Source organism: Arvicanthis niloticus, chromosome 24 (genome assembly GCF_011762505.2).
Source record: "Arvicanthis niloticus isolate mArvNil1 chromosome 24, mArvNil1.pat.X, whole genome shotgun sequence".
Taxonomy (NCBI): Eukaryota; Metazoa; Chordata; class Mammalia; order Rodentia; family Muridae; genus Arvicanthis; species Arvicanthis niloticus.
In genome coordinates this window covers 1,058,592-1,085,756 of record NC_133432.1, presented here as the reverse complement: position 1 = coordinate 1,085,756, position 27,165 = coordinate 1,058,592, and the positions used below count along the sequence as shown (strand labels likewise).

Below are 27,165 nucleotides of genomic sequence, written 5' to 3'. Positions count from 1 at the left end.
CCTGGGTCCTTAGAGGTAGAAGAAGTGGAGGCTTCCTTCCTTCTAGACCATGTGAACCTGCTCTGTGCCTGCAGAGACCCAGTGTGGCTCCTCATAGCCCAGCTCTCCACATGAAGTTCCAGCCAGAGAGTCCTGAGTGGGCAACAGTATCCTATGCAGGGTGTCTGAGGGCTAAGAACACCCTGGAATGGAAGATATACTTTATCACATGGATACTCTTCTTTGTCCTGGTGCCAGGAATGAGGCCTCTCTTAGGTTGATGTGCCAGTGCTATGAGCTGCTGGGCTCCACACCCAGCCCTGCTCTTTTCCTTCTGGATCTGGGTGCTGTGCTTTGGTATGGCAGAGCTGGGACTGACTGGCTTGCTCATCTGTGCAATGGCCTAAGGACGTATCTGCCTCCCTCAAAGCAGGGACTTGCCTGCCTCTGGAATACTGTGAGTGTCCCTGAGTCCCTAGGTTATGCTCACGCACTGCAGAGCTGGACAGTGGGATCTGAGCAGCCAGGGCTGTTCTGCCTTGGAAGGAGGATAGACTTGAATCTCTGTGGGCATTGGATCACACAACCACTTCCCCAGAAGCAGGGCTTAGCTGTGCTTAAAGCTAGGTGTGGTATTTGGTCAGGTGGCTGAAGCATCAAAAAGGGAACAGCATAGGGGTAGCCTGAGGTAGGCATGTGCCACAGAGCCCAGGCTAACAATATATGTGGGCGGAGCTGTTACCCCTTCCTCAAGTCCTGAGGGGAACACTCATTCTGATATACCTGTTCTACCTTGTGCCTTTCAGTGACAAAAGCGAGCCCCCCTTTATCCTGTGCCAGTGCCTCTATCCTGGTCAGAGTAACATGTCTTTCCCAGCCTTGCAGCCCTGTAATGTAGGCTCTGTATTCACGAGGCAGGTTTATGACATCCGCTGTGCTATTCCTAGGGCCACTTCCAAGTGATCATAATTTGAACAAAAGCAATAAACCTGCCAGCCTCTCTCTGGAGCTGGGTGGAGGATTGGGGAGCACCTACTCCTTTCCTCCTAACTTCAGCACAGAAGTTTTTAAAGCTGGAGTAGCAGCTGAACCCATGCCACCCCCCACCCCATTCATCAGCCTCGTAGAATGACCAGGGCAGCATCTTGGGCACAGCTAGTTGTGCTCCATTGATCCCTCCCCAGGGCGGGACTAGAGATGTGGCTGCCAGTTCAGAGGAAGCCCCACATGAATAGAATTCATCCTGCAGGGATACTGCACACAAAAGACAGGGAAGCCAAACTGACAGTGGTGGCTCATGCCTTTAATTCCAACCCTGTGGAAGCAGAGGCAGGTGAATCTCTGACTTCCAGGCCAGCCTGGTCTACAGGCTATCCATCCATGACAGCCAGAGAAACCCTGTCTCGAAACAAACAATCCCCCTGTGCTCCACCCCCCCACCACAAAGATAGGTAAGTGACCTCATAGTAACTACTTGGAAGAAAAATGGTATCAGGTTATGCTGGAGACCACCCCAGTGGTCAGGGATGGATAGCATTGGGTTATTGTGGAGAGACCGACCACTCCAGTGGCCAGGGTGTGGGGCTCAGGGCAGAGATGGCAAGCAGGTGGGTAAGGGCTCTGCACAGTGGTATTCTGTTGTAGTCAGGAAACTAGAAGAAGGTGGGTGTTGTCACATGAGGAGCCCAGAGGAGTGCAGTGAGGAAGTGAGGGACGATTACCTGTCCTTATCTGCAAGCATTGGGTTAGATGATGAAGAAGATGAGACTCCCAAGACTGAGCCAGAGGTGCCAGGTGAGGACAGTTTCAGTGGCTTAGGCACAACTGCAGCTGGGTCACCTCTGGAGATGTCTCCCTGATGGGCTTGGAGTTATCATCCACCAGTGCATAGGCAAGTCTTGTAGGATCTGGAGATGATGGTCCAGCCGTAGGCTGTGATGCTGGGGCAGGGACATTACCTACGACATGTGGGTATGTGGTTCTGTGTGAAGGTGATGTAGGTGCAACATGACGAACCAGAGCATTTCTGAGGACTTCTCTTCTCCCACAGTATTCCCATCACCTTTAAAAGTTCCTCCGTTATTTTATTTCAGAGTGGCAGTTGACTTTTGAAAGAGGCATAGTCCAACTTACAGATTCAGAAACAGGCACACATCAAATCCCCAGTATGAGCATTGTATAGGGAAGTAGTGGTCCCCTGGAGGGCCGTGTCTAGATGGGGACAGTGGGCATGGTCCTTCCCTGTCCCATTTTACCCCTAGAAACAGGACCTGACCCTGCAGAGACTACCCCAAGTCTCTACTCACACTGGCCTCTGGTTTGAGAGGTCCTGTCACTGTTATGATTCATTTATGTCACTCAGCCATCATTTGACTCTACCCTCAGAATGGGGACATAAGCTGGTGCCTGGGTTGGACTGGAGGCCATCTAGACCATGTCTGCACCCAGTCCTGGGCAGGGTCTGCCCAGGGGGATGTCAGATATCTCCGGGCTGTTGGAAACTGGAGCCAGTTATAGCTAACGCAGACTAGGCAGGCCCAGGTCAAGCCAGTCACCCTACTCCAGGCTTGAAATATACCTAGTTCCAAAAGGGTGCGATTTCCTCACGGGCTTCCCTTGCTTGCCCTATGCTGCCTTCCCGGGGTCAGTTCCTTTCTTGTCTATAGCTCTGAGATGATTCCCCCCTAACTTATGTGCCTGGGCCACTGAGCTTTGCCGTGAGAAGTGAAACAGCTCATGGGTTGGAAGCTCTGCTTCTCTGCCCAGCTTCCCCAGTGTTGGACAGTGGAACTACAGGGCTAGGCTCTTTTGGCATCAGGCATGAGACCTTCAGACAACACTGTGTACCATGGCTGAATGCAAGGAAGGTCTGTGGGGCTACCACACTTTCCCTAGCCCAGAAACCTGTCAGGTCCTGCCTTTCAGGCTGGCGTCACTAGGCCCTTTGGGCAATTGAATGCTGACTGAGTACAGCTGCATCATCCCACTCCATGGTCTTAAGTCCTCACAAATAGGTCAGAGGGTTGACAAGGAGCTGAAGCACCCCCCAACCACAGCAGTTCTGACTCAGAAGTGCTGTGGCACCCCACTCTTCCATTGTTCTTCCTGGGGCTACCAATGCTTCCTGTCATCACAGGGAGCCAGTTCCATGTGTTCAGTCCTGAAACATAACAGGCCTCTCAGGACAGCCTGGTTCCCGAATTCTTGCCTCACTTTTCCATACCCTAAGCACCTCCCAGCAACCTGTGCTAAAAGATTTCTGTTAAGGGTCAATGACTAGCCAGGTTGGAAACTAGAGAAGGTCCCTCTGTCTCAGAAGCCACAGCTAGCTGCTGGAAGGAAAACTGGGGTCCCATTGGGTGATGGTCCTTGGTCCTCCAGAGGGTGACCTTGCAAACCAGAGCACAAGCTAGAGCTGCTGTGACACCACAGTTAGAAATCAGTGTTAACAGGGGCTCGGTTTAAGAGTTTGTTGATAAATAATTCATGAGGTCGTTAGCAGTCTCAGTCTGACAACATGAGAATATACTAATATAGTGGACTCTGAGAAAGGTCAGCTGCATGCTGGGCCTGGCCGTTCTCTATTTATCTCCTGACACAGGCTTGTTAATTATCCCAGCCTAGCCTGGACTGCTGGGAGGGGAGCTAAGAAGGGCAGTGGGGGACACATCAGTTTGTGTAGAAATGGAGAAGATCTGAGAAGCAACCAGAGCAGCTCTGTCTGAACCAAGGCTTTACTAGGGTGGTGTTGGGGATGGGTGGGACCAGAGAGCAAGGGTGATAGCACTAGGCTTGGGCACAGCTACCATTGGTAGTTCCCGGAACTGTGGTCAAGGCTAAAGGGTCATAGAAACTTCTCAGGCCCAGCTATGTGGGGCATCTAAAGGGAGATAGATAGTATGGGCAAGGGAAGTAGAACAGGGACTGTGTTAGAGAATGTCACAGTATGCAGGTGGAGGGCCTGTGCTGTTATTGTCACACTGTGTGCAGGTGGAGGGCCTGTGCTGTTATTGTCACACTGTGTGCAGGCGGAGGGCCTGTGCTGTTATTGTCACACTGTGTGCAGGCGGAGGGCCTGTGCTGTTAGTGTCACACTGTGTGCAGGCGGAGGGCCTGTGCTGTTAGTGTCACACTGTGTGCAGGCGGAGGGCCTGTGCTGTTAGTGTCACACTGTGTGCAGGCGGAGGCCCTGTGCTGTTAGTGTCACACTGTGTGCAGGCGGAGGGCCTGTGCTGTTAGTGTCACACTGTGTGCAGGCGGAGGGCCTGTGCTGTTAGTGTCACACTGTGTGCAGGCGGAGGGCCTGTGCTGTTAGTGTCACACTGTGTGCAGGCGGAGGGCCTGTGCTGTTAGTGTCACACTGTGTGCAGGCGGAGGCCCTGTGCTGTTAGTGTCACACGGTGTGCAGGCGGAGGGCCTGTGCTGTTAGTGTCACACTGTGTGCAGGCGGAGGGCCTGTGCTGTTAGTGTCACACTGTGTGCAGGCGGAGGGCCTGTGCTGTTAGTGTCACACTGTGTGCAGGCGGAGAGCCTGTGCTGTTAGTGCCACACTGTGTACAGGCGGAGGGCCTGTGCTGTTAGTGTCACACGGTGTGCAGGTGGAGGCCCTGTGCTGTTAGTGTCACACGGTGTGCAGGCGGAGGCCCTGTGCTGTTAGTGTCACACTGTGTGCAGGCGGAGGGCCTGTGCTGTTAGTGTCACACTGTGTGCAGGCGGAGGGCCTGTGATGTTAGTGTCACACTGTGTGCAGGCGGAGGGCCTGTGCTGTTAGTGTCACACTATATGCAGGTGGAGGCCCTGTGCTGTTAGTGTCACACGGTGTGCAGGCGGAGGGCCTGTGCTGTTAGTGTCACACTGTGTGCAGGCGGAGGCCCTGTGCTGTTAGTGTCACACTGTGTGCAGGCGGAGGGCCTGTGCTGTTAGTGTCACACTGTGTGCAGGCGGAGGGCCTGTGCTGTTAGTGTCACATGGTGTGCAGGTGGAGGGCCTGTGCTGTTAGTGTCACACTGTGTGCAGGCGGAGGCCCTGTGATGTTAGTGTCACACTGTGTGCAGGCGGAGGGCCTGTGCTGTTAGTGTCACACTGTGTGCAGGCGGAGGGCCTGTGCTGTTAGTGTCACACTGTGTGCAGGCGGAGGGCCTGTGCTGTTAGTGTCACACTGTGTGCAGGCGGAGGCCCTGTGCTGTTAGTGTCACACTGTGTGCAGGCGGAGGGCCTGTGCTGTTAGTGTCACACTGTGTGCAGGTGGAGGGCCTGTGCTGTTAGTGTCACACTGTGTGCAGGCGGAGGGCCTGTGCTGTTAGTGTCACACTGTGTGCAGGCGGAGGGCCTGTGCTGTTAGTGTCACACTGTGTGCAGGCGGAGGGCCTGTGCTGTTAGTGTCACACTGTGTGCAGGCGGAGGCCCTGTGCTGTTAGTGTCACACTGTGTGCAGGCGGAGGGCCTGTGCTGTTAGTGTCACACTGTGTGCAGGTGGAGGGCCTGTGCTGTTAGTGTCACACTGTGTGCAGGTGGAGGCCCTATGCCCAAGTTGGTTGTGGGGGTCTCCAGAGTAACTTACCCAGAACATTGGGGAGGGAATGTTCCTGGAGCTGCCTATACTTTTTCAAGTGTGTGTCTGTGACTGTACCTCTGTATGACTGTAATTACCTATGACTGTAATTACAGTCACAGAGGCATGAAGGAACCAGAAAGGTAATCTAGTGTCTTGGTTAGCTCCAAGCAGAGTCGGGTACACAGCTGGGCATGAGGGATGTCCAGGTGTGTGTGGGATGGGTGGAACTTAAGCAACAATGTGCTTACAAGCTTCTCTGTAGGCTGGGAACACAAAGATCATGAAATCAACAATATAGTTAAAATGAGAGTGTGTACCCTTGAGACATGAGTGGAACACAGGAAGGAAGCTCCAAGCACAATCACACAGAATCCCTTGTGTGATGAGTGTCAGGCTTAGTCTGAAAGGCAGAACCAGCATGTGTCCCAGACATCTGACCCTGTGGAGAAGGTCTGTGATGCAGGTCTAGGTACAGTGTTTCGTGCTTTCCCAGATGGTGACCCCAGAGAGTAGCTAGGAAACACTTGTCTAGATTTTCCTTGCTGTTATATAAACACAATCTGAGAAAACTAATAACACTTTTCAAAATAGAATTAGGACCAAGCATAAATTGGGCTTAAGCAGGTTTTTAGCTGTGGGAAAATTGTTGGAACATTCCAGAATGATAGAAGGTGCTGGGCAAGTGTCCTTTCTAGGACTGCCCCCAGTTCTTACACAATGCTAAGAAGAGCATCCTCCAGGACAGTGACCCTGCAGACAACTGTCAGTGGCTCAGGGCATCAGACTCTGGTTTATTTACCTTGTTAGAGTGACCTCAAGTTAGAATTGTCTCCATGAGAGGCTGATGACAACATTGCTGAGCCACCAGGGTTGCAAGGATTTGCTAAGTGAGCTGGGGCCTAGACCTCTCAGCTGAGGAATGAGTTCACATTGTTAAGCCTGGTTAGAGAAGGGGCCACTTGCTGTAGATCCCTCACAAATACTGCTCCATGCTCTACTGATGCCAACTGATAGTCAAGGCTGCACCTTAAGGTTTGGCAGGAGGCAGGATGCCAGTGTCCCTAAGCCCTCCTGTACTGAACGCTCAGGCTACAGGGAGGCCAGCAGGAAGTCGGCGTGCACATTCAGAGACCATAGCTGCATGAGTGGTCAACTGGTCCCACAGTGGGTTGTTCCATATGGTTTATTAAGCTGCTGTAACTTAATTGACTTTTGATTGTATAATTAGTGCTTTGTTTGGTTTTAAAGCCTAAACACTCAAAAAGTTAATTAGCTGAGTAGATGGAAGTGGAGTTTTCAGGCCTACCAAATACTATGTCATTAATCAGGTATGGTTTCCTCTGCCTCAGGCAGAGGGTCCAACCTAAATCCAGGACTCAGTCACCACTAGTTGTGCCTGAGGATTGACCCTATCTCTCTGGGTCTCAGTTTCCCCATTAACGACCAGGTATGTGATGGGACCTGAATGAGGCATATGGCCCCCATCCGTCTTGTACCAGTGCCTGCCAGAGACCCAGCTAGAAGGGGAAAATGATGGGGGTGGTAGGCTGTCGATTCTAACCTGAGGCAGAAGCCCTGATGGCTCAGGTTAGAATCCATCAAGTCCTGTCCCAGCCAGTCCTATATCAGACGTTGACTGTATATAGATATACAGACTTGTATGTAGCTCTCCGTTCATCCCCAGCTTCTGGGCCCACTGTATCCATGTCCCTCACATGTCCACATGTCAAGGACATGTCAAGTCCTGTTGGCCCACCTCAAAGCATACCACATCAGCCTGGGTCCAGCAGAGCTACCGAGATCCTCAGCTCAGTTACCTGTGGCTCCAGCATACCCAGTCTTGGTCACCTCACCCCCTCCCTTTCCAGCCATCTCTTGTCTGTGACTTCCTCAGGGGTTTCCCCTTCCCTGTCTCTACTCCTTCCTTCCATACTAAATACTCAGCCTCCTCTGACTCTGACCTTCCTGCTGTGAGGTTGGGTCTGTTGTTTGCATCACAAGGCCTTCTGTTGCAGTCACTATATGGAGGCACAGGAGACACTGTCCACAGTCTGAAGGACAGGGATGTCATATTTGGGTAGGGATGTTCTGCCTGGCACCTCCTGGTTTCTGATGACCATTATCTGTGTTTTAGCATGTAATTAGTAGATAGCAACACTTGAATTGCCTTGCCTGGCTTCATCCTCAACTGATACCAGCCCTATATATGTTTCTTCTAGATAGCACCTAGAACCTGGTTCTGGCCCTAAACTAAGCTCCCAGCCTCTGCTGGCTAACTTGCCACAGCAGGTCCTCTACCCAGTTCTCCTCTGAAATGGACAGATGATCTTGGCGTGTGTAGCCACAGTTTCTACCTCACATCCTGGCACCCACAGTCTAGGACAGAAACTCTTGTCCTCAAAGGTTCATCAGCTCCAAGGGCTCCAAGAGTCAAGTGGGAAAGAAGTTTATGAAGCCAGTTGTGAGCTGCCTGGTTCCTGAGGATACCAGGCAGCCATGGGGAGGACCTAATTGGTGACCTAGCTGCATGGGGTGGATGCACTGGCTTGCCAAACTCTCTACATTTAGGTAGGGAGTGAAAGGAAGAGATTCACTGACTCACTCTCAGAAGCATGAGTGAACAGTGACCTTGTCCACATGACTCATGTATTAATCCCAGTCTAGGCATCAGAACTTTTCAGTGTTGAGCTCAACATGTGACCTCAGTAGCCACCCTGAGTCCCATGGGGCACCCCACATACTAATTAGAATATGCATGAAGGTGAGCGAGCCTCTTCACATTCCATACCTGCAGAGGCAATGCGTCCCCTAGGCTGGCACCATGTAGTCCTCACTCCCTTTCCGAGATTCTTCTCTGGAAAGTCCCAATCCTGTATGAAAGCCAGAATTCAAACATTGGAGTCCCAAGACAGAGCCTGGGCCGTCAGTGACATGGCCCTTGGCCACCCTTACAGGATCCAGGGAGGAGTTTGAGGACAAAGTCAGGGTGCCAAGAATTGTGTGCGGCCTGGCTTCAGCACACACTGCAGGACACTCAGGCACATGCAGGCAAACCGAGATACATGTGCACGCATCCAAGGGCTGATTGATGCCCACTATATTGATGCCACATGCATGGAATATACAAGGTCTATGTGTTAGCAGAAGCCAGTGGAGCACCTGTATGTTATTCTACCTGTACGTGCCTCAGGCAACCTATACCCAGCCTCCAGTGTCACCTTTGGTACCCAGCATCCTTATGGCTGAGACCCTACCCCATTCTTGGCCAGGCTCAGTAGAATATCCTAAGACTTTGTTGTGCATGTCATGGCAACTGAACCTGTATCTTCTTCTGCTGCCACTTCCTTTACCTTGTTTACTTTGCATCTCCTTGGGCCCCTGCTAGTAGGAGTCTCAGCTGAGCAGGAGGCACAGGCCTCCTTGTCCCAAACAGCCCTGAGGTCTTATCTCACGGCTGTTGTGTGGTAACTGGGTAGAAACCCAACCTACGGTGTCACTTGCCTGAGGCTCCTGCAGCCCTGCCCTGGCCAAGCTATGGTGTTCCTGTTCCTTTCTGTCCTCTCCTCATACACATGGTGGGCTTTGGGTTATGCCTGGGAGGAACTCTGGCTGCAAGGCTCTCTTCATGAATTTTTATGCCTTTGTTTGAGTGGTGGGAGACAGTGGTTTTCCTCTGAATACTGCTGTAAGCTGTAATTAACATTCACAGGAGAAGAATGGACAGTGCTGTTCCTGCCTTAACAACTACGCTGACTTGTGTCTTTGTGGGAGTGACAAGTAGTTCCCTCCCCAGCAGGCAGCCAACCAGGTCCTAGAAAGAGTGTAGGGTGGTGGATGAACTGTCAGGACAGAGAAGTCCATCTGAGGGGTGGCTGCCGAGCTGAACAGGTGACAGGAAGGAGTGGGGCTTTGTGGGTAGTGATGGTGCTTAGTTCTCTAGTTGCTGTGATAAGACACCTAGCACATGCAGCTTAAAGAGGGGTCTGTTTCGCTGCGTGTGGTGGTGCATACCTTTGATCCCGGCGCTTAGGAGGGAGAGACAGATGAATCTCCTTGATTGAACATCAGACAGAGGTGGGCAGATTCCGAGTTTGAGGCCATCCTGATCTACATAGTGAGTTCCAGGTCAGCCAGGACTATTTAGCCTATCTTTTTTTTTTTTTTTTTTTTTTTTAAATATTTTTATTGATTATTTGGGAATCTGACATTATGCACCCTGACTGTGCTCACCTCCCAGTCTTCCCATGTCTGCCCTTTTCCTCCATGACCTTTCCCCTTCTCCCCCCGCAAAAAAAAAAAGAAAGAAAAAATACATTTTGATATTGTCCATATCGTCACTGGAGCCATCGTCAAACTCCCAGTGTCCAGCCTAACCAGGGAAGCTAAGACCTTCTCCACCTGAACCCCCAGCAGAGCCATACAGTGTGGAGAGCTATACCTCAGCATCCCCATCACGGTTTTTTAGGAGTGCTTGCAGTGCCCCCGCCCCCCAAGGTTTTATTTTGGCTCACAGTTTGACAGTTTGAATATGATTCATCATGGCGGGGAAGGCATGTTTTCCCCAGGATGAGGCAGTCGGTCACATTGCGCCCGCCCACAGTCAGGAAGCAGAGAGGAATGCTGGTGCTTTACTTGTTTTCTACTTTTTACTCCATCTGGGACCTCACATCACGGGACAGTGCTGCTCACATTCAGGAAGGGAAACACACCCTAAAGAACATCCTACCTTCTAGGTAGCTCTAAATCCTCTCAGGTAATCTTAACCATCACACTTCAGCCCACATGAACTCAAAGCCCAAGCACATCATTCTACTCCTGGTCCCAATGCAAAATGCAGGTAGTTCATCTCAGAAGTTGTTCAACATTATTCAGAAGTGCAAGTATGGAGGTTTTCTTTCTGTGTATTGGACTATGAGCCATATGTATGTGCGCACGCACATGTGTGCACGCTCACACACGCACACACAAAGTTACAGACATTTGCTGTATGAACTAAATATATCCCCATTCCAGAAAAGGAGAGCTAGAGGCACAACAAAGAATGACCAGGCCAAAGTAAAGCTGAAGCTAGCAGGGGAAGCACCAAATCTTGCAGCTCCATATGCAGAATCTGGGACTCATGATGGAGTCATCTGGCTCCAGTAGCTTTCGATAGCTTTACCCCTCTGGTTCTTCTGCCTGCCGTACACAGCTTCTTCCTTGAGTCATTTCTGCTCTTTGCTGACAGTTTGCCTTGTCACATGTCCCATAGTCCTGACATCTACAACATCCTGGGCTCTCCTTCATAATGTTCATAGCTTTATACATGAATGGCCTTTCTTTCAGGGAATCCAATCCTGCCATACATTGCCTGGCCTCAGCAGCTTTCTAGAGTTCTGGTGAATGCCTCTATGACCCCTTATTTCTTGTATTTGCATGTTTGTAAAACAGCACCAATGTGGACAATTCTGTCATGTGCTTTTTCCACCTCAACTGTAATGGCCTCTGAGAAAACCTTTCCCTAGTAGATAGTTTGTCTCTTAATAAGGAAAACTCTTAGGAACATTCTCAATTCAGGCTTCCCCTTTTAGATAAATGTGTATTATCACAAGTTAGAGCTTTGGAAAGGTAGACTTGTACTCAGCATCTTTCCTCTTGTCCCAGAACATAGTAGGAGTTCTCTCTCTCTTTTTTTTTTCCCTTCCTGATTCAGGGTCTCTCAGTATATAGACCAGGCTAGTCTTGAACTCACAGAGATATGCCTCCGTCCACCTTCAAAGTGCTGGGATTAAAGGCTTATGCCTGGACAATCTGTGTGTGCATGCAGTATTGTATGTACATTACATGTGCACAAGTTATAGGGGCCAGAGTTCAACTTTGGCTATCATATCTCAGGAGCTATCTACCTTTAATTTTTTGGTTTTGTTTTTTGAGTTGGGTTCTCTCTATATAGTCTTGGTTGTCCTAGAACTTACTATGTTGACCAAGCTAGCCCAGAACTCACAGAGATTGTTGTGCCTCTTCCCGAGTGCTGGGCTTAAAGGTGTGCACCCCATACCTGGCTACCTTGTTCTTTGATACCTGGCCTCTCATTGGTCCCAAGGTTCATTGACTAGGGCTGGCTTCTCCATTACAGGCACATGCTGCCATGGCTGGCCTTTAACTCAAACTTAGGTCTTATGTTTGTGTGGCAAGTAATTTACTGGCTTCACCATCTCCTCATTCAGAAGGCTTGTCCTTAATGGCACTAGTCTCTTAAAGAATCACGGCCACTTTCTCTAGGCCTTTTTTGTCCGCAGCTTTAAATGGGTTCTAATGCCTTCCCTGTCTTTTCAGCTCCACTTGCTGCCGTCTGTCACTGTAGAGCTGAGTAAGGGCAGTGAGCTGCAGCCATGCGACAGCTCAAATACTGTGCTGTCTTGAAATTTCCTCTATCAGTTCTAAAATATGATGAATTCGTCTCATCATATTTTAAATCAGCCTTACTGAAGTTCTCAGGACATGGGAAAAATGCAACCAGAGTCTTTGCCAGAATGTTAGAAATGATTGCTTAGCCCAGTTCCTAGTAGAGGCCTGTTCTTCTCCGAAACCCAATCTACTAGCTCCCACGCTTCATACTGCTTTTGGCTCTCTAGTCTCCAGACTACTGCAGAGTGGCTCCCCGAGTTCTGCTTATACCACTCTGTGGCTTCTCTAGCCGGCAGCTTCAGATTCCTCTACAGTCTTCCCACAAACCAGTTCCAAAGGCTTATGAGCCATATGGTTAATGTATCACAGTAAAGATAGCACTTCTTGGCTCCAGTTTTCTTGGTTACTTTGTTTTTGTTGTTGACATTGTTGTTGATGTTGTTGTTGATGATGATGATGATGATGCTATGGCTACCAAGTATATTTACTTGACAAAAGCAAATTACAGAAGAATTTATTTGAGCTCACAGTTAGAGGATACAGTCCATCAGAGAAAGTGCAGCATCAGGAGTGGGAGGAGGCTATTTACATTATATGTACTCAAGAAGCAGAGAGCATGGGCTGGAGAGATGGCTCAGCAGTTAAGAGCACTGACTGCTCTTCCAGAGGTCCTGAGTTAAATTCCCAGCAACCACATGGTGGCTCACAACCATCTGTAATGGGATCTGATGCCTTTTCTGGTGTGTCTAAAGACAGCTACAGTGTACTCATAAAAATAAATAAATCTTTAAAAAGAGGAGGAGGAGGAGGGTGGAATGGTAGTGTTTAGCTCAGGCTTTCCTTTTCTCTCAGTCTAGGACCCCAGACAATGGGATGGTGCCACCCATACTGAGGGTGAGTCTTACCACCTTGGTGAAACCTGTCTGGAAATACCTCAGAGACATGCTTAGAGGTATGTCTTGTAGCTGATTCCAAATCTTGTCCTATCAAGTTCACTAGATTAGCCATCAGGGGTGATGGGATGGGAGAGGTAATAAGGATGGTGATGGTGTTATCACCATCAAACATGCCTTGTGCTGGGTATCCAGCACCATGCCAGTGTTCTGCATGCATGTACATATTCATGTAAGTCACAGTACATTCCTATAAATGAGCCATCATCCCTGTTTCACCAGAAGCATTTGGGGCACAGTGTAGCTGGTAACATAGCATTAGAGCAGATATTTTTAGAGCCCATGTCTTGGCCCCTGGATATATACATTTTTTTTCTCCTTGCACTAAAGGCCTGTCCATGCCAACATCAAGGCCAAGGCTCTCTAGGCCCCTGAGCCCTGTCCAGCCCCTGAATGTTGCTCAGGCCACTTTTAAAAGATGGGTGTGTCTCTTCCCCACCTTGTCCTGGTTAATTGTCTCACTCAATTCTAACTTCATTGTAGTTAAATGTTAAATCAGTAGCACTTGATCACATAAATCTATTTGTCTACATACCGCTGGTGGTGTAGCAGTGTCTGACAGTTATAGATCTGGGTGGCCTCTCCTGCACCTGTTGGTGGGTTCTCTCAGCTGGCACTAGACACCATAAGCTGCCCTTCCTCATCCTCATGTCCCACTGTTTAGCCCTGCTCGTCTGGCTTCAGACCTAAGAGCCATCGGAGTCTGTGACCAGTCTAGGTCTGTGAATTGTTGTCCTGGCCATAGGATAGTGTGCAAGTGGGTTCTGGGGCTGAAGAAGGAACAGAGGGTAGGACTGGCAAGTGACCCGGCTGCCCCGGGCTGCCCCAGTGACAGACATGCCAAGCAGGGGTTGATCCTGCTATACTGACAGTTTAACAAGGTTTGATTGTTAGAGGCCTCTGGTCATGGGTCCTAGCAGCCCAGGCAGCAAGCTCCCCACATACCCCTAACTCCCAGGCTTCCACCTCCTCTCTACCTGCACACATCCATCTCAGTGAACTGACACGACAACCTTGAGGGTCCTATTGCAAGTGGTACTAGAATGTTCCTGTGTGTTCAGGCTCCACTCGCCTCCATGGTCTTAGCTCCCACTTTCCTCAAAGGTTCCATGAGCTCTGTGTGGTCATCCTCCTCTCCCCGCAATCACATCCTCATCTGAAAACTCATAACACAGAGAGGCCCTGCTGCATGCTGTCTCACCAAGCCTCACCTTCCTTACCGTGGGAGGGGTGTCAAGGCTTTGAAGAGTCCAGGCCTAGTTCTTCTTGAGCCCCATGCTAAGAGCCCAGGTGAGACCAGCCAGTGAAGCTGTGCTTCTCAGTACTCAGTAGGGGATCGTGGGAGGAGCTTGGCTATACGCACACCTGAAGAGCCACATATGTATTCTTTTGTGACAGTGGTTCTCGACCTGTGTGTCACTACCCGTTTGGGGGTCACATATCAGATATTTATATTATGATTGGAGGTCACCACAACCTGAAGAACTGTATTAAAGGGTGGGGTCATGGAGAAGGTTTAAGAACCACTATTCTAGGAAATAATGTCTACCCATGGGCTTAGCAACCAGAGTCTTGGTGCCTGCCCACCCAGGTCATGACCCACACTACGAGACTCACAGGGGTCTATGAGCTGCAGGTGTGAAGCCTACCAGTCTCAGAAAACCCCCCACATGCCCATCCCAGCTGACTGGCATATTGTCCTTGCACTAGATCAAAGCTTCAGCTGCAGTGAGTGGCTGGTGAACACATTCTTATCTAACTCTGAACTTTGTCATTGAAGACATGGCCTTCGGTTGGGGCAGTGGGAGGTAATATAATTTGATGATGTATATTAATCATGTTGAGTATAACTTACAGAGCCAGAACTATGCATGTCTCTCCACAGCCCAATCTCATCTCATATGTCTTGGGGAGATTTATTTTCAGCAATATAATTTATTTGACATGAACGTATCATAATTGCAGTTACTAGCAAGTTTCTCCTCTTTTTATTTTAGAGGAAACTGCATTGTTCTCTAGCAGTGTGTCCTTTTCAAATCTGCTTTCTGAAAATGGGAAGCAACGATTTGTTTTCTTGAGTTAACCAGCTGTACTCACAAATGGGTCTTTCACAAGTGGGTCATCTGACCCCATTCACTGAGTTCCACCCTGAGCATGGCAGGCAAGTCCACACTGAAGGCCAATGTCTTCAGCTACACTCCCACCAAGAGAAGACACTGTCCCTGCTTTACAGAAGCATGGGTTGAGGCACTGAGAGGGCAAGGGACTTGTCAAGGCTACACAGTGCAAGTGTGACCTGCTTCAGAGGCCAGAGCAGCTGGAAGAGATGCTGGTATTTCCAGTTAAATTCCTGGGTTCAGACCAGGAGGAGGAACATGAGCTCTCAGCTGGGTGGCGGTGCCACTGTCTGCTGGTTCACTGGCCCTTGTGGCACTACTCATCTCCTCTGTACCCTATCCCACCTGAGTGCAGAGGAGTAGCTGTTGGGGCTGATTCCTGTCAGTGAGAGTATGGTGGGGGCCTCCTTCGATCTGGGTCCTCCTCACAAGATGGAGTGGGCCCCACGGAGGTTCCTGGAATAGTTGAGTTCATCCGGACTGGGTAAAGCTCCCTGCACATTTCCCAATGTCACAGGTCATTCTGAAGCTACAGGATCTGGCCTGGTCCTAGAGGACTGAAGTCTGCCTATCCTGAGGGAAGCTAGCTGTGTTAAGCCTTCCCTCTGTCCCTGTTCCTTCACGTTGTCTGTCCTGGCTGAGATGTGGCTAGGAATGCCCACCCATATTCTGTACCCAGTGACCCTGGCAGTATGAAAGACACTGACACTTCTCTCTCTCTCTGACCCACAGTGCGACAGTGAGAGTGGCGTGGATGACAAGGTGAGCCTGGCTTTCCCCAACCCCTTCCTTCTGGACTGACCTGGGATAATCTTCCTATCCACCCCATGAAGCTAGGGAGCATCAGTGTCTGGGAATTCTCCTTATTAGAGAGGCTGCTGCTGTAGGGAACTTCTCTTTGGCTGCTGTGCCTGCCGTGATACTGGTTTAGACATCCTAACGGTAGACCTTGGGCAGCCATTGGGGAGACCCTGATGGAGATCAGCCTAGGCCCTGGCTGGCCTTGAGGAGGACAGCAGAGCTTTGCTGAGCAGCACCAGGTACCTTCGGGAGGTGGGGTAGAAGCTGTTGGTCATTGTTGCCTCTGCTGTCCAAAACAAAATATCCCCATTAATCCAGGGTTTGTGCTGCTCAGTGCTTAGTGTTGGTGTCACTTATTGCCACCACAACTTCTTGGGGCCCTCCAGGATTCTTGAGGCCTCCAGGTAGTACTTTATCACAGATGGTTGAAGAATTGGGAGAGAAGGGAGGGGACGTAGCAGAGGTCACACTTATGAAGTGGGTTGGGGCAACCAGTTGCAGGTTTCTGTCTTGTGTTTACTGGCCTTGGCCTCTGAGCAAATAAAGTCCTAGCCAATAGGCCTGGGGTGCTGGTAGCCTGGGTTGAATATGGCAGTCACAGATGCAGAGGAGAGGCCACAAAGGGAGATGTTTCCCAGACATGGGGCATGGGAGAGGGTTAGAAGTTAGCCTTGGACATTGGTTTGAGGCAAGTTTGACATGAGGCAAGTTCCTCATGTCCCCCTGAACAAGAGGAATGACCCAAGGTTTCAATGGTAGCCAAGGTAGCACCTGTCCCATTCCACAGTGTCTCTGTTTTGTCACTGTTGTGGTGGTCTTAGTGGAGTCTGAACTGGTATATACACGGGACAGAGCAGCCAGCACAGTGACCTGCTGCTCTGGGGATATTTATTTATTTATTTATTTATTCATTCATTTATTTTTATGGGGCAGTGGACCTTTAGGACATGTCACATGCCTGTCCTGTTAACTCAGATTATCCTTTCCCCATGCATCTGGGATCTCTGTATGATAGCTACACGGGTTTACTGTCCTGGGGTCTTCTTCAGAAGAGAGTTGTTATCCTGTAGCAATCATGATTGCCATTTTTGACACTCTTGAGGCTACCATCTCTGATGGCTCAATAAATAGCCAAGGGCTTTGTGTGGAAGCTGTATCCTCCCAAGTACCCCAACACCACAGATACAGATCATGGCCCAGACAGCTCAGCTCCCACTACAACAAAGACACTGCTTCCTGGATGCTGGGATTCTGAGTTTAGGGGTTGTGAGTCTGAGAGTCCAGACCCCATGCTTCCCTCTTCATGATGCTGGGACCCAGGTGGCTAGGTCCTGTCCTTTGGACATAGTTTGCCAAGGCCAAGTTCCCTACTGAGGATTAAGTTAGGACCAAATCACTGCCCTGTTTCTGAGGTGACAATGTCTCTGCCTTTTCTGGAGGGAGAGGGGCCTTTCCACAGCCCATGTTCACAGGGGACCCTTTAACTCCCTCAGCCACTGTTTCATGTTCCATGTGATCTGGAAGCAGTGAGCAGGGTCGCTGATGAGTGGTGCCTAGACCCTCAGTAAGGCAGAGGCAGGCAGATCTCTGGGAGTGTGAGCCCATCCTGGTCTACACAGGGAGTTCCAGGACAGCCAGAGCTGTAGAGAGATCCTGTCGGGGGTAAAGGAGGGAATCCTCAATGAGTTCATTGTTTAGGACCCTCAGCACTGCCTCAGAGAAGTTGAGCCCTGCAGGAAGGGGGAACTAGACACCCTTGGTGGAGCTGGACAGTTCACGTAGGTAGGGTGGTCCTTTCTTCCAAAGCTGGCAAAATCTGAGCTTAGTACTGTAGTACTCGATGCCTCTCCCCCAGGGACAGTCCTGGAGCTCTGATGCAGGTCAGGATCCAGACACTCCGGGCAAGTCTCTCAGTCTCCGTCACCTGCAGCTCAGCAGCCCACAAACTCTACTGCCCTTCCCAGGACCGCTGTGCACCTCCACCACCCACTAGGGCTGCACTCTAGTGTGGCAGCTGCCAATGCAGGGAGTGCTACCTGCAGGCTCAGGAGTGGGCACACAGATGGCTCCTCCTCAGGGCTGTGGGTAGTGCCTAACTGCTTTTTTTTTTTTTTTTTATTGGAAAAATATGGGTGAAAAATCATGTAGTGGCTCATTAGGCAGCCCGTTAGGTCCCAGCCAGCTGCCAGTTCTGCCCAAGTGGCTCTAGCAGCTAGCCATCTGGTCAGGGTTCCTCCCTGCTGTGTGTGGCCTCAGTCCTGTGGCTAGGCTAGCCAGCCCCTAGGACTGGTCTGCAGCCGTCTGTGGAGATGCTCCTTACACTCTAGCCACCAAGAAGGCCCTTCCAGGGCTAAGTAGACCTCACATGGGTCATGTTGTGAAGGACATCACAGGTTAGGCACAGTAGTGGATACTGCATCCCTCAGGCGTGATGTCCCTTCTGAAGTGACTTCAAGGTCATGACTGAAGCCTGCCGACCTCTTCTGCTACACTGTGTGTGTCTTAGGTTTCTGTTGCTGTGTTAAAACACCATCACCAAAAGCAGTTTGGGGAGAAAAGGGTTTATTGAGCTTAGAGGTTGCAATTCATCCATGATTATAGGAAGCCAAGGGAGGAACTCAGGGCAGGAATCTAGAGGCAGGAACTGAAGCAGAGGCCACAGAGGGGCTCTGCTGCTCCCCATGTTGCTCGGCCTGCTTTCTAGTGCAACTCAGTACCATCTTGCCAGGGATGGCAGCACTGACACAGGTCCTACAGGCCAGTCTGATGGAGGCATTTTCTCAATTGAGGTTTCCACTTCCCAGACAACCCTGGCTTGTATCAAGTTGACAGACAAACAAACAAACAAACAAATACCCACCAGCACAGTGTACCTTGGGTTTTGGAGTCCAAGGGCTTTGGTGATTTGTCTCTGAGTTGGACGTCTCTGGGTCCCAGGCCTGGTTGGCTGGCTGGCACCCTATTCTCTTCTGCATGGCCACCTGTTGGACTTGGTATGCAGGAGGCAGGAGACCCATTGGGCAGGGAACATGGGGTCCAAGGCTGCAGAGGCATCTACCGCTTATGGCTGGTACTTCCTGATACTCAGACAACCCCACAATTGATTCACACCCTTACTCACCAACTTTTTTAGCAGGCAAGGCCTCTGAGGGGCAGAACCTTCCTGTTGTGAGTAGAGGGATGTGGTTAGCAGAGCTCCAAGGCCTGGGTTGTGGGAGCAAATGACAGCACAGCTAGGCAACGGGAAGTGCACAGAAAGGGAAGGAGGGCATGCCTGTCCTGAGTACCTGCTCCCCCCTCAGAGCTCAGCAACAGAGCCAGTGTGGAGTGAGGGTGTCCAGAGAGGGCCCCAGGCACAGCTCCTGGACCGCTAGGGTATTATAGGATCCTACTGTGCATCCCCTCTGCACAGCAGGAGGCTTCGGCCCAGGGTCACCACCGTTCATGTGTAGAATTGGCCATCTGGTTCCTAGGTGGGTCTGTTGAATGCCTCAGCTTGGACAGGCCAGAGAAGAAAGGGTTGTACCTGATGGACGCCCCGATGAGTGGCAGCTGCATGTCCTTCCCTCTCAGAGCTTGCTGTGGAGACAGATGTTGGTTGTCAGGCTTGAGTAGCTTCTGTAGCCACCCTTACCTCTTGTCCTATTACCTGGTGGTGGCCTATGCAGGATCCACTTCCCATCTGTGCATGGAGAACCACCACTGGCCATAAACACCCACAGACCCTCTACCTGCTGACTTTAGGGTTTCTCTAGGTGGGAACAGCTAGATAGAGGCCTGTGGGGTGATCCCTGTCTCGGGGGCCAGAGAAGAGTGAGTCCAACCAGCCTCAAATACAATCTCTCGGCTACAGGGTCGCAGGGATTTGGGCAGAAGCACCAGAACCAAATAATGAGACCTTAAGCCTCAGCCCTGGGTTGGATATATAGAGCTGGTCATTGGACCCAAGCCAGCATTGCCCTGAAGGCTATGGCCTTATATGCAGCTCCCAGAATAGCATCTGATTCATTACAGGAGCTCCGTGATGGTACCCTGGCCATTTTTTTGTGGGGGGTCAGTGGGAGAGGAGAGGATCTTGGATGGTGGGGCTTTCACACACACACATAGTCACATGCTTATGCGGTCTCACTTTCTGATACAAGAAGGCACCTGGATTCCCCTCGGGATTGCAGTGAACACATATTCTGGCAAGTGTTTAGACATGTCATGGCACTGGCTGGGTTCAGCCTCAGACAGGTGAGTGGTACTGCCAGGAACTGGTATCAGAAATCAGCAGGGTGAAGCCAGGAGTGGTGGCATACACCTGTAATCTCAGCCTTTGTGGGTCTGAGGCAGAACTGCAGGCCAGCTTGGGCTACATAGTATCCTGTCTAGAAAAAGAAAAAAGAAAAGCCCACACAGAACAGGTGAGACCACGGGCTGCCAGGGACTCTCCAGGCCCGTTTCCTTGCCTGAAAAATGGGAAGAATAAAAGTTTCTCCCTTGACACAGCAGTGAGATAAGAGTGCTGCACTGCCCATGGGTTTGAACACGCTGGCTATGGAGGGCGGCTTTCTGGTGGCTGATATTTGGCAACCACTAATAAACATGTAGCTATACTCAGCTCTCTCAAAGAAGCAAGTGGCTTTTGTCAGGAGGGTCATTTTTTCCCTAATAAAGCAACATAGGTCTATGTGGCTGGTCTAAACACTGGCTCGTGTTGAGCACTGAAGTTCCAGCAGCCCAAGTCAAGGTGCTGCAGGGCCTGCCCATCTGCAGCCTTGAGTTTACCCTGCCTTGCCCAGATCCTGACAGCCTCAGGATATCGATGAGATGTGGCCACCTCCCCTATGTCTCTGACCATCCTCTCATGAGGATGACACTACAAGTCTTTATAGTGTCTCTGTTACAGTAATGCTCAAAGCATGGTCTGCAGGCCACAGATGCTGAGTGGTGTCAAGGTCATTCATTAATAGACATTTTTAGGCAGCACTTTTTGGTACTTGCCACACTGGTGAACATATCTCTCCTGTCCTTGGCCCAGGAAGCCACCATCACCCTGATGTCCTGTTCAACTGGCTCACATGTTCATGTCAGATCTACAGGACGGAACCAACAGCTCCCCAGATCCCAACACACCACACTTGCCAGTGCCTCTGCCGGAGGATGCCACTGTTCCATAGCTGCATCTCACAGCTCTGCCCTGTGGCCTCAGACTCCACTTCTGAGGGCTTGGCTCCACAGAGTAACAGCCAGAAGGAAGAAGCTCTTCCATGGTGTACGATCCTATCACAGGTCGAGGCCCTCAGGGAGGCTCAAGTGGAGGTTAGGGTACCCAGGGGCGTCAGACTAGCATAACCCAAAGGACCTCAGATAGTCCCAGCATCCCCAAGTTCCAGGTGAAGCCCCTCAGTGCCCACATCTTCTCCTAGAGACATAGAATGATGACGGAATACATTATAATGTGAGTTATTAAACTCACATGGGTGTTTGGATAAATGTGCCCCAGTACCACCATTAAGCCCCGGTGAATTATAGATATTTGGTTTGGAAGCCTGATATTTGATATCAGTGTTATCTCTAGCGGTTGCCTTTATTTCCCATGATAATCTATTCTCCCTTCACTTCCTTCTCAGTTTCTAACCTCATTAAACCTCTCATATCACAGTTATTTTCCTTCCTAAACAAAATTAGACAGGCCTGGCCCAGGTTCTGAAAGTCTAATTTTACTTCCAGACCAGGGCTCTGAGTTTTTAGCCCATTGTTTGGATTAATCTCTCTTCAAGGGCTCTTCTGCCAAAGGTAGCCTCAGGGATGACAAGAAATGACAATCGTAATTGTTATATGATAACTTCTTTGTAGTTTGGATGAGTAAGCAGACAAGGCTCCATAGATGCAACCTCAGGTCAGGGGTCTTGCCCTCTCATAGACCCCAAGTTTCTCCAACAGCACTCATGCATTTCCTGGCCTGTGCTCTTCCATTCCATTGGTCCCTGGACCCCAAAATACTGCTAAGAGTGGCATTTTCCATCCTGGCATCCACCTGAGGTATGAGACTATCACTGTCATACCTTTGGGCCTTTCTAGGTTTGGCTCTCTTCTATAGAAAATACCAGAACAGTAAACCTTTCCAGGCTAAGTGTGCACCACCCTACTACACACTCAATTGAAGACCAAACACAGCAGCTCTCTTGGGAGTAGTGCTGGGAAGAGACTACAGCAGAGGTGAGATGAGTGAGACAGTCCTGCACTTGCCTCCCCCTGGGCACTGGGGGCCAGCTGTGGGCCCAGAGTCAGCCAGTCAGTACAGAGTGAAGTCCCTGAAGCAGGCCATAGCTGGAGGCTCCTGCCCTGGGCCAGGCATCCAGAAGGAGGCAAAAACATCTTGAGACACATGTACCCCCCGCCCCCCACATCCCCTGCTGACCTTTCTGTAGCCCTCACCATGGTGTGTGTAGGGGTCACTCCAGGTGACCATGTTCTGCCACGGCTCCTCAGCTCTGACTCCCCGTAGCCAGGTCCACTCCTAGGACCTGGAGCCCCCCTTGACCATGTTCATCTCTTCTGTGCCTCAGTTTACTTATTGGTGACTGGTGCTTGTGAAACTGAAGCTGTTATGCATCTAGCACAGTGGTTTTTGTTGTTGTTTTGTGGATTTGGTGGTGATTTTGCTTTTATTGTGTTTTCCTTTGTAAGGAGAGGACCTTTATTTGGTAAATAATTCAAACATAATGAAAGAGATGAAAGATACTATTGAGGCTGGTACTTCTGACAGGTCTCCAGTTACCACTGGATTTTCAAGGGCTGCAGCTGTAAAGATAATTTTGTAAAGATAAATGCTGGCCCAGCGTGGCGTTCTACTTCTGATGCACCCCTTGGAGCTGGCTCCCCCGGGCCTAGGAATGACTGAATTCCCACAAAGTGGATGCCCATCCTGGACCAGGCCTCTAAAGTCCAAGTGGGGGCCTTGAATTTCAAGGGCCCACATGGAATTGGTGGAATTGCGTGGAATTGCTGAGTTCTGTGTTTCGCCTGTGTGCGTACTGGGTTTGAAGGGCTCATTGTGATAAGGTTTGTGTGGCAGGCATACTCAGTTTCCTTGTGGACTCAGGTCGGCTCCCCTGGCCTCACAAACAAGTAAACAAACAAAACTAGACGCTTTGCGTCTCCAGCCTTCTGTAAAGTAACTAGGGCTCCGTGGAGTAGCCGTGGCGCCACAGTCCTTTTCAGAGTGGAGTGGCTTAGAGTCGGAACTGGATTCAAAGAAAAAAACAAACAAACAAACAAACAAACAAAAAAACGGGACTGGTTGGCACATTTGCTGTTGGCCCTGGGGATCCTGTCAGCCCTTCGTACCCCAGCTCCTGGACTTGCCAGTGGTCTCGCTTCTTTCTGGCTCTGTTTCCCTTAAAGTAAGCGGAGTACCAGTTGTCTGTAACTTGTTTTTGTGATGGTCATGGAGTAGAGCCCACGGTCGTTTCTTTGTGGCCATTGCACACTGAGCCTGGGTACCACCAGGTCAGATTACACAGCCACCCAGCGCGGGCAGATCTGCGCCTCGGGGCTGGATTAGTTGCGCCTGCCCGTGCCCCGCCCACACAGCGCCCCGCCTGCCCGCGCCACCACCACCCCGCCCGCCCGACGGCTCCTGGCCGCTGCGTCCAGAGCGCCCGCAGCGCTCAGAGAAGGTGCGGGTACTTGTGCGCCTCGCGCGCCCCCGGCCCGGGTTCTGGCTGAGTTGGGCATGCAGAAAGAGACTCCCTAGATGGCAGGCCCACGGGAGTTTCTCTGCCACCCGCGTCACAGCAGCACCTAGGGCTGAGACCGTCGACGAATGCAGAGAAGCACGCAGGATCTGGGTGCTCGAGAGGTCAGTGAGCGAAGAGCAAAGCAGCACTTAGGGCGTCGAGGGTGGGGAAGCACCGATCCCTTAGAGGAACGGACAAGAGGACAACTCTAGAAATCCTGCTCTTGCGTCTTCCGCTGGAGCAGGTCCCTCAGAGTCCCGGTGTTCCCGCGGCTGCACCTGGGGCGCATGTGGTAGCAAGCGGCAGGGTGTTGTCTAGCGAGGGTCCCAGGTCGGTCGGGCGCGCGGCGTAGGCAGGCGGAGCACGGTGGGGGCGCGCGTCTTTGTCTGCGCCCCCGTGCGCAGTCCGCCACCGGGTGCGTGGTGCCTTGCTTACCTGCCTGGAGTTGAGTTCTTTGTCTGGGGTGGGGTGCGGCCGAGGGTGTTTCTTGTCTGATCCGAAGGCTGTCCCTAGGGTCCAATAGTCTCAAACAAAGCACGCGGTGACCCTATCCCCGAGCCTTATTGACGCCCCTCGGAGGATTAGTGGAGTCTTCTTGCCAGACATGCCTTTTGCGCGGACCCACACGCCTGCAACCTGGGGATTTCCCACATGCATCTTGGTATGAAGTGACCGTATTCTTTTCTTCTGTCCGCTGGCTCCACACCAAGACTGGAGGAGAAATTAGTACTTGAGTCTCATCCCTGTAGATATACCCAGAAAGTTATTAACGCAGGTCTGGCGGCCCCTGTGAGACACCCGGCTTGGCCTAGCTAGCCAGCTCTGAAGTTTGGCAGAAAGGGATGCGTCTGCCTAGGAAGACAGTTGCTCAGACTTCTATTCCACCACTGATCTGCTGATCTCCCCCATACCCACCACCCCAGGCCCTGGAAACTGGAGTCTTCTGGGTTAGAGCTTTCCTGAATGGGAGTAACCAGCCTGGCCACGTGTCAGGCTGGTTACTCCCTGCAAAGCACTAGGATTCCTGCCTGCACCCGTGGTCTTTCTGAGCAGATTTGCCTTGCCCGTGCATGGAGGGAACTGACTGGCCATGCCAGGCACTGTCCTGTGATGGGGAGAATATGCCACCCCTGCTTTTCCTCACTCTGCTCCCCATCCCCATGCTGCTCTTCCTGCTGGGACCCCCCCCCCCCCCACACACACACACCACCAGATTGAAGAGCAAGGAGCTTAGAACTCCTGGGACAGAACATTGATTGCTAAGAAGTACCTTAAGAAGTCATTAGCTCTCAAGTAGAGGCAGGCAGAGTAGGGGCCATCCTCCACACCCAGATTTGAGTCGCTTCACTCGATGCTTGCTTGTGTAAGGTCTTAAACTCTGAGATTTGGAAGTTGCCTTTTGGCTTGGATGTGGAATTGCAGATCCTGATTTTTTTTGGTGGCTTGTTTCATTTCCCTGATTGGGAGGTCATGGTTCTTCCTTTCTGGCTTGCAGGGCCCCGAGCTCACTTGTAAGCTGCATATGGAGTGGAGTCCCAAGACGGGCTTGAAGACTTTGTAGTAAGGGCTGGGTGGCCCCCATAGTGATGAACCTCCGGCAGCCTCCTCAGAGGGAGGCCAGCTGCTGTCCATCCCCCCCCCCCCCGTGCCTTTGGGCTGGTTATGTAAAGGGTCCCAAGAGTTGGGGCTCCCAGAGCTGCTGCATAGGCGGCTATAGATAACCAGCAGGACGGATTCAGTCATACTGGACTCCAGAGGGGCCACATGACATGCCAAGAGAGGAACCATGGTAGCTCTGTGTGCAGAAGAATAGGATAGGAGGGATCCAGAGATTCTACAGAATGCTACCACAGTCAGAGAAGTTTGTGTTCTGGTCTGGGGTAAGCCCTGTGTCTTCTCATCTGGATGCCATTGTTCTGATTTGTTGTAAAGAACTTTGTAAAGGCTAAGGTAGCCCAAATAGTCGTTGTACAGGAACTGACATCCAAGTGGCCTACCTTAGCTCTGATAGGGTAATGACAGAACCTCCTGGAGCCCTGGGTGTCCTGGGGCAAAGGGGCAGTGCTTGGTCAGGACCCTGGTGTACCTGTTTGCAGACAGCAGTGATAAGTAAACCTCTGACTCTAACCGCATCAGGCCCTCTCTGCCTCCCCTGCAGCTACCTCGCTTTTCCTGTCCACCGACTCCCTGGTCCTTGTGATTCTTTTAGGACAGACCCTGCAATAGTCACTCCTCCCAGCAAGCCAAAAGTAGGCTTAGGAGGAGAACGGCCCTGCCTTGAGGAACCTTGGCTTGTTAGGTCTTCTCCTCTACCAAACTAGCTTGAAGTGGTGGCTACAGAAAACAGCAGCGGGGTCAGGGTTAGCAAAGCCCAGCTACACAGTATGGTGTGGCGCACAAGGACTGACCTGGGCAGAGGTGTGTTTAGGCGATTTGTGGAATCCTGGGCCTCGCTGGCTTTAATTGTAAAAACTTCTTGTCAGGCCTAAGCTGGGTTGGCTTGTGTCTGAAGCTCTCTGCTCCACCTCCAGGGTCTGAAATCCAGCACAGGCCACACTTAGAACTACAGGCTTGGTTGTAGCCTCTCCTCCTACCCACCCTTTGCAGGACCCCTCAGCCTCCAGTGAATTGGAACCACTGGTTCTATACCATGTGTGTGATGTAGCACTGAGGCTTGTACACTATAGAAGTTCACAGCTGAAGATCCGCACACTAAAGTCTGTCTGTGAAGTGAGGGGCCTGCTCTGTGCTCTGAGGCACTGTAGTCACACAACAGGTAGTAAGTACCCCAGCATGGAAGACGGGAGCCTGTCACCAGGAGAAAGCACAGTTAGGTAATCAGAGTGGACTGTGGGTAGGGCCTGCCTCCCCAATCACTACCTCTCTATGTAGTCATGGGTTCTGCCCTTTACCGTTCTGGGGTATTCTTTCTTATCTAGAAAAGAAAAGAAAATTTTAGAAAAAGCTGGGTGTGGTGGTATACACCTTTAATCTCAGCACTCAGGAGGCAGAGACAGGCAACCTGGTATACTCAGTAAGTTCCAGGCCAGCCAGAACTACAAAATGAGACTTTGTTTCGGACAAACAAATTTAATTAATTAGTTAATATATGTGGGGGTGCTTTGCCTGCATAATGTGCACAACATGTACAGAGGAGGCCAGAAGATCCTCTGGGACTGAAGTTACAGAGGATTGTGAACCATCGTGTGGGTGCTGGGGACTGCACTTTGGGCTTCTGGAAGAACAGTGGTCTTAAACAAACACTGAGCCATCTCTCCCCAGCTCCAGTGCTCTGGGATTTTCCTTAACTTTACCAATCAGAAGCATATTCCATGTCCACAGTTCTTCAGACTGAGGTAGTCTGGACTAGATATTATGTCCTTTTTGCCTGTTGATAGACACTGGGGTGTCCTCACCCCATGACAGCTGGGCCTGGCATCCTAAAAACCCAGCTCTACATAGCCCCATCCCAAGCCTTGGGCTGGGCCATGTAGAAGCTCTGGACAGTAAGGGCTCAACACCTCACGAGTCCTGACATTGTCCTGTTAGATTGTGCTGGGGAACTTGTAGAGAGCGGAGCTACGTTGTATTATGTTGAGTGTCGTCCGATGTGACCTTCTTGAATGAGGTTGTCCTTTTTTTTGGGG

General features: G+C 50.9%; 1 protein-coding gene across 10 annotated transcripts in view; it reads left to right on the top strand.

Moving 5' to 3' along the window:
* The window catches only part of Fbrsl1 (fibrosin like 1), an 88,285-nt gene that overhangs the window by 37,491 nt on the left and 23,629 nt on the right, over positions 1 to 27,165 (top strand). For 8 of the 10 annotated variants that reach the window (XM_076922338.1, XM_076922346.1, XM_076922340.1 and 5 more), the window contains one exon: positions 15,723 to 15,752. The exons of the other annotated variants lie outside the window; for them this stretch is intronic. In XM_076922338.1, coding sequence (XP_076778453.1) covers positions 15,723 to 15,752 — 30 coding nt within the window. The remainder of the gene's footprint in view (positions 1 to 15,722; positions 15,753 to 27,165) is intronic. 10 annotated transcript variants of the gene reach the window in all.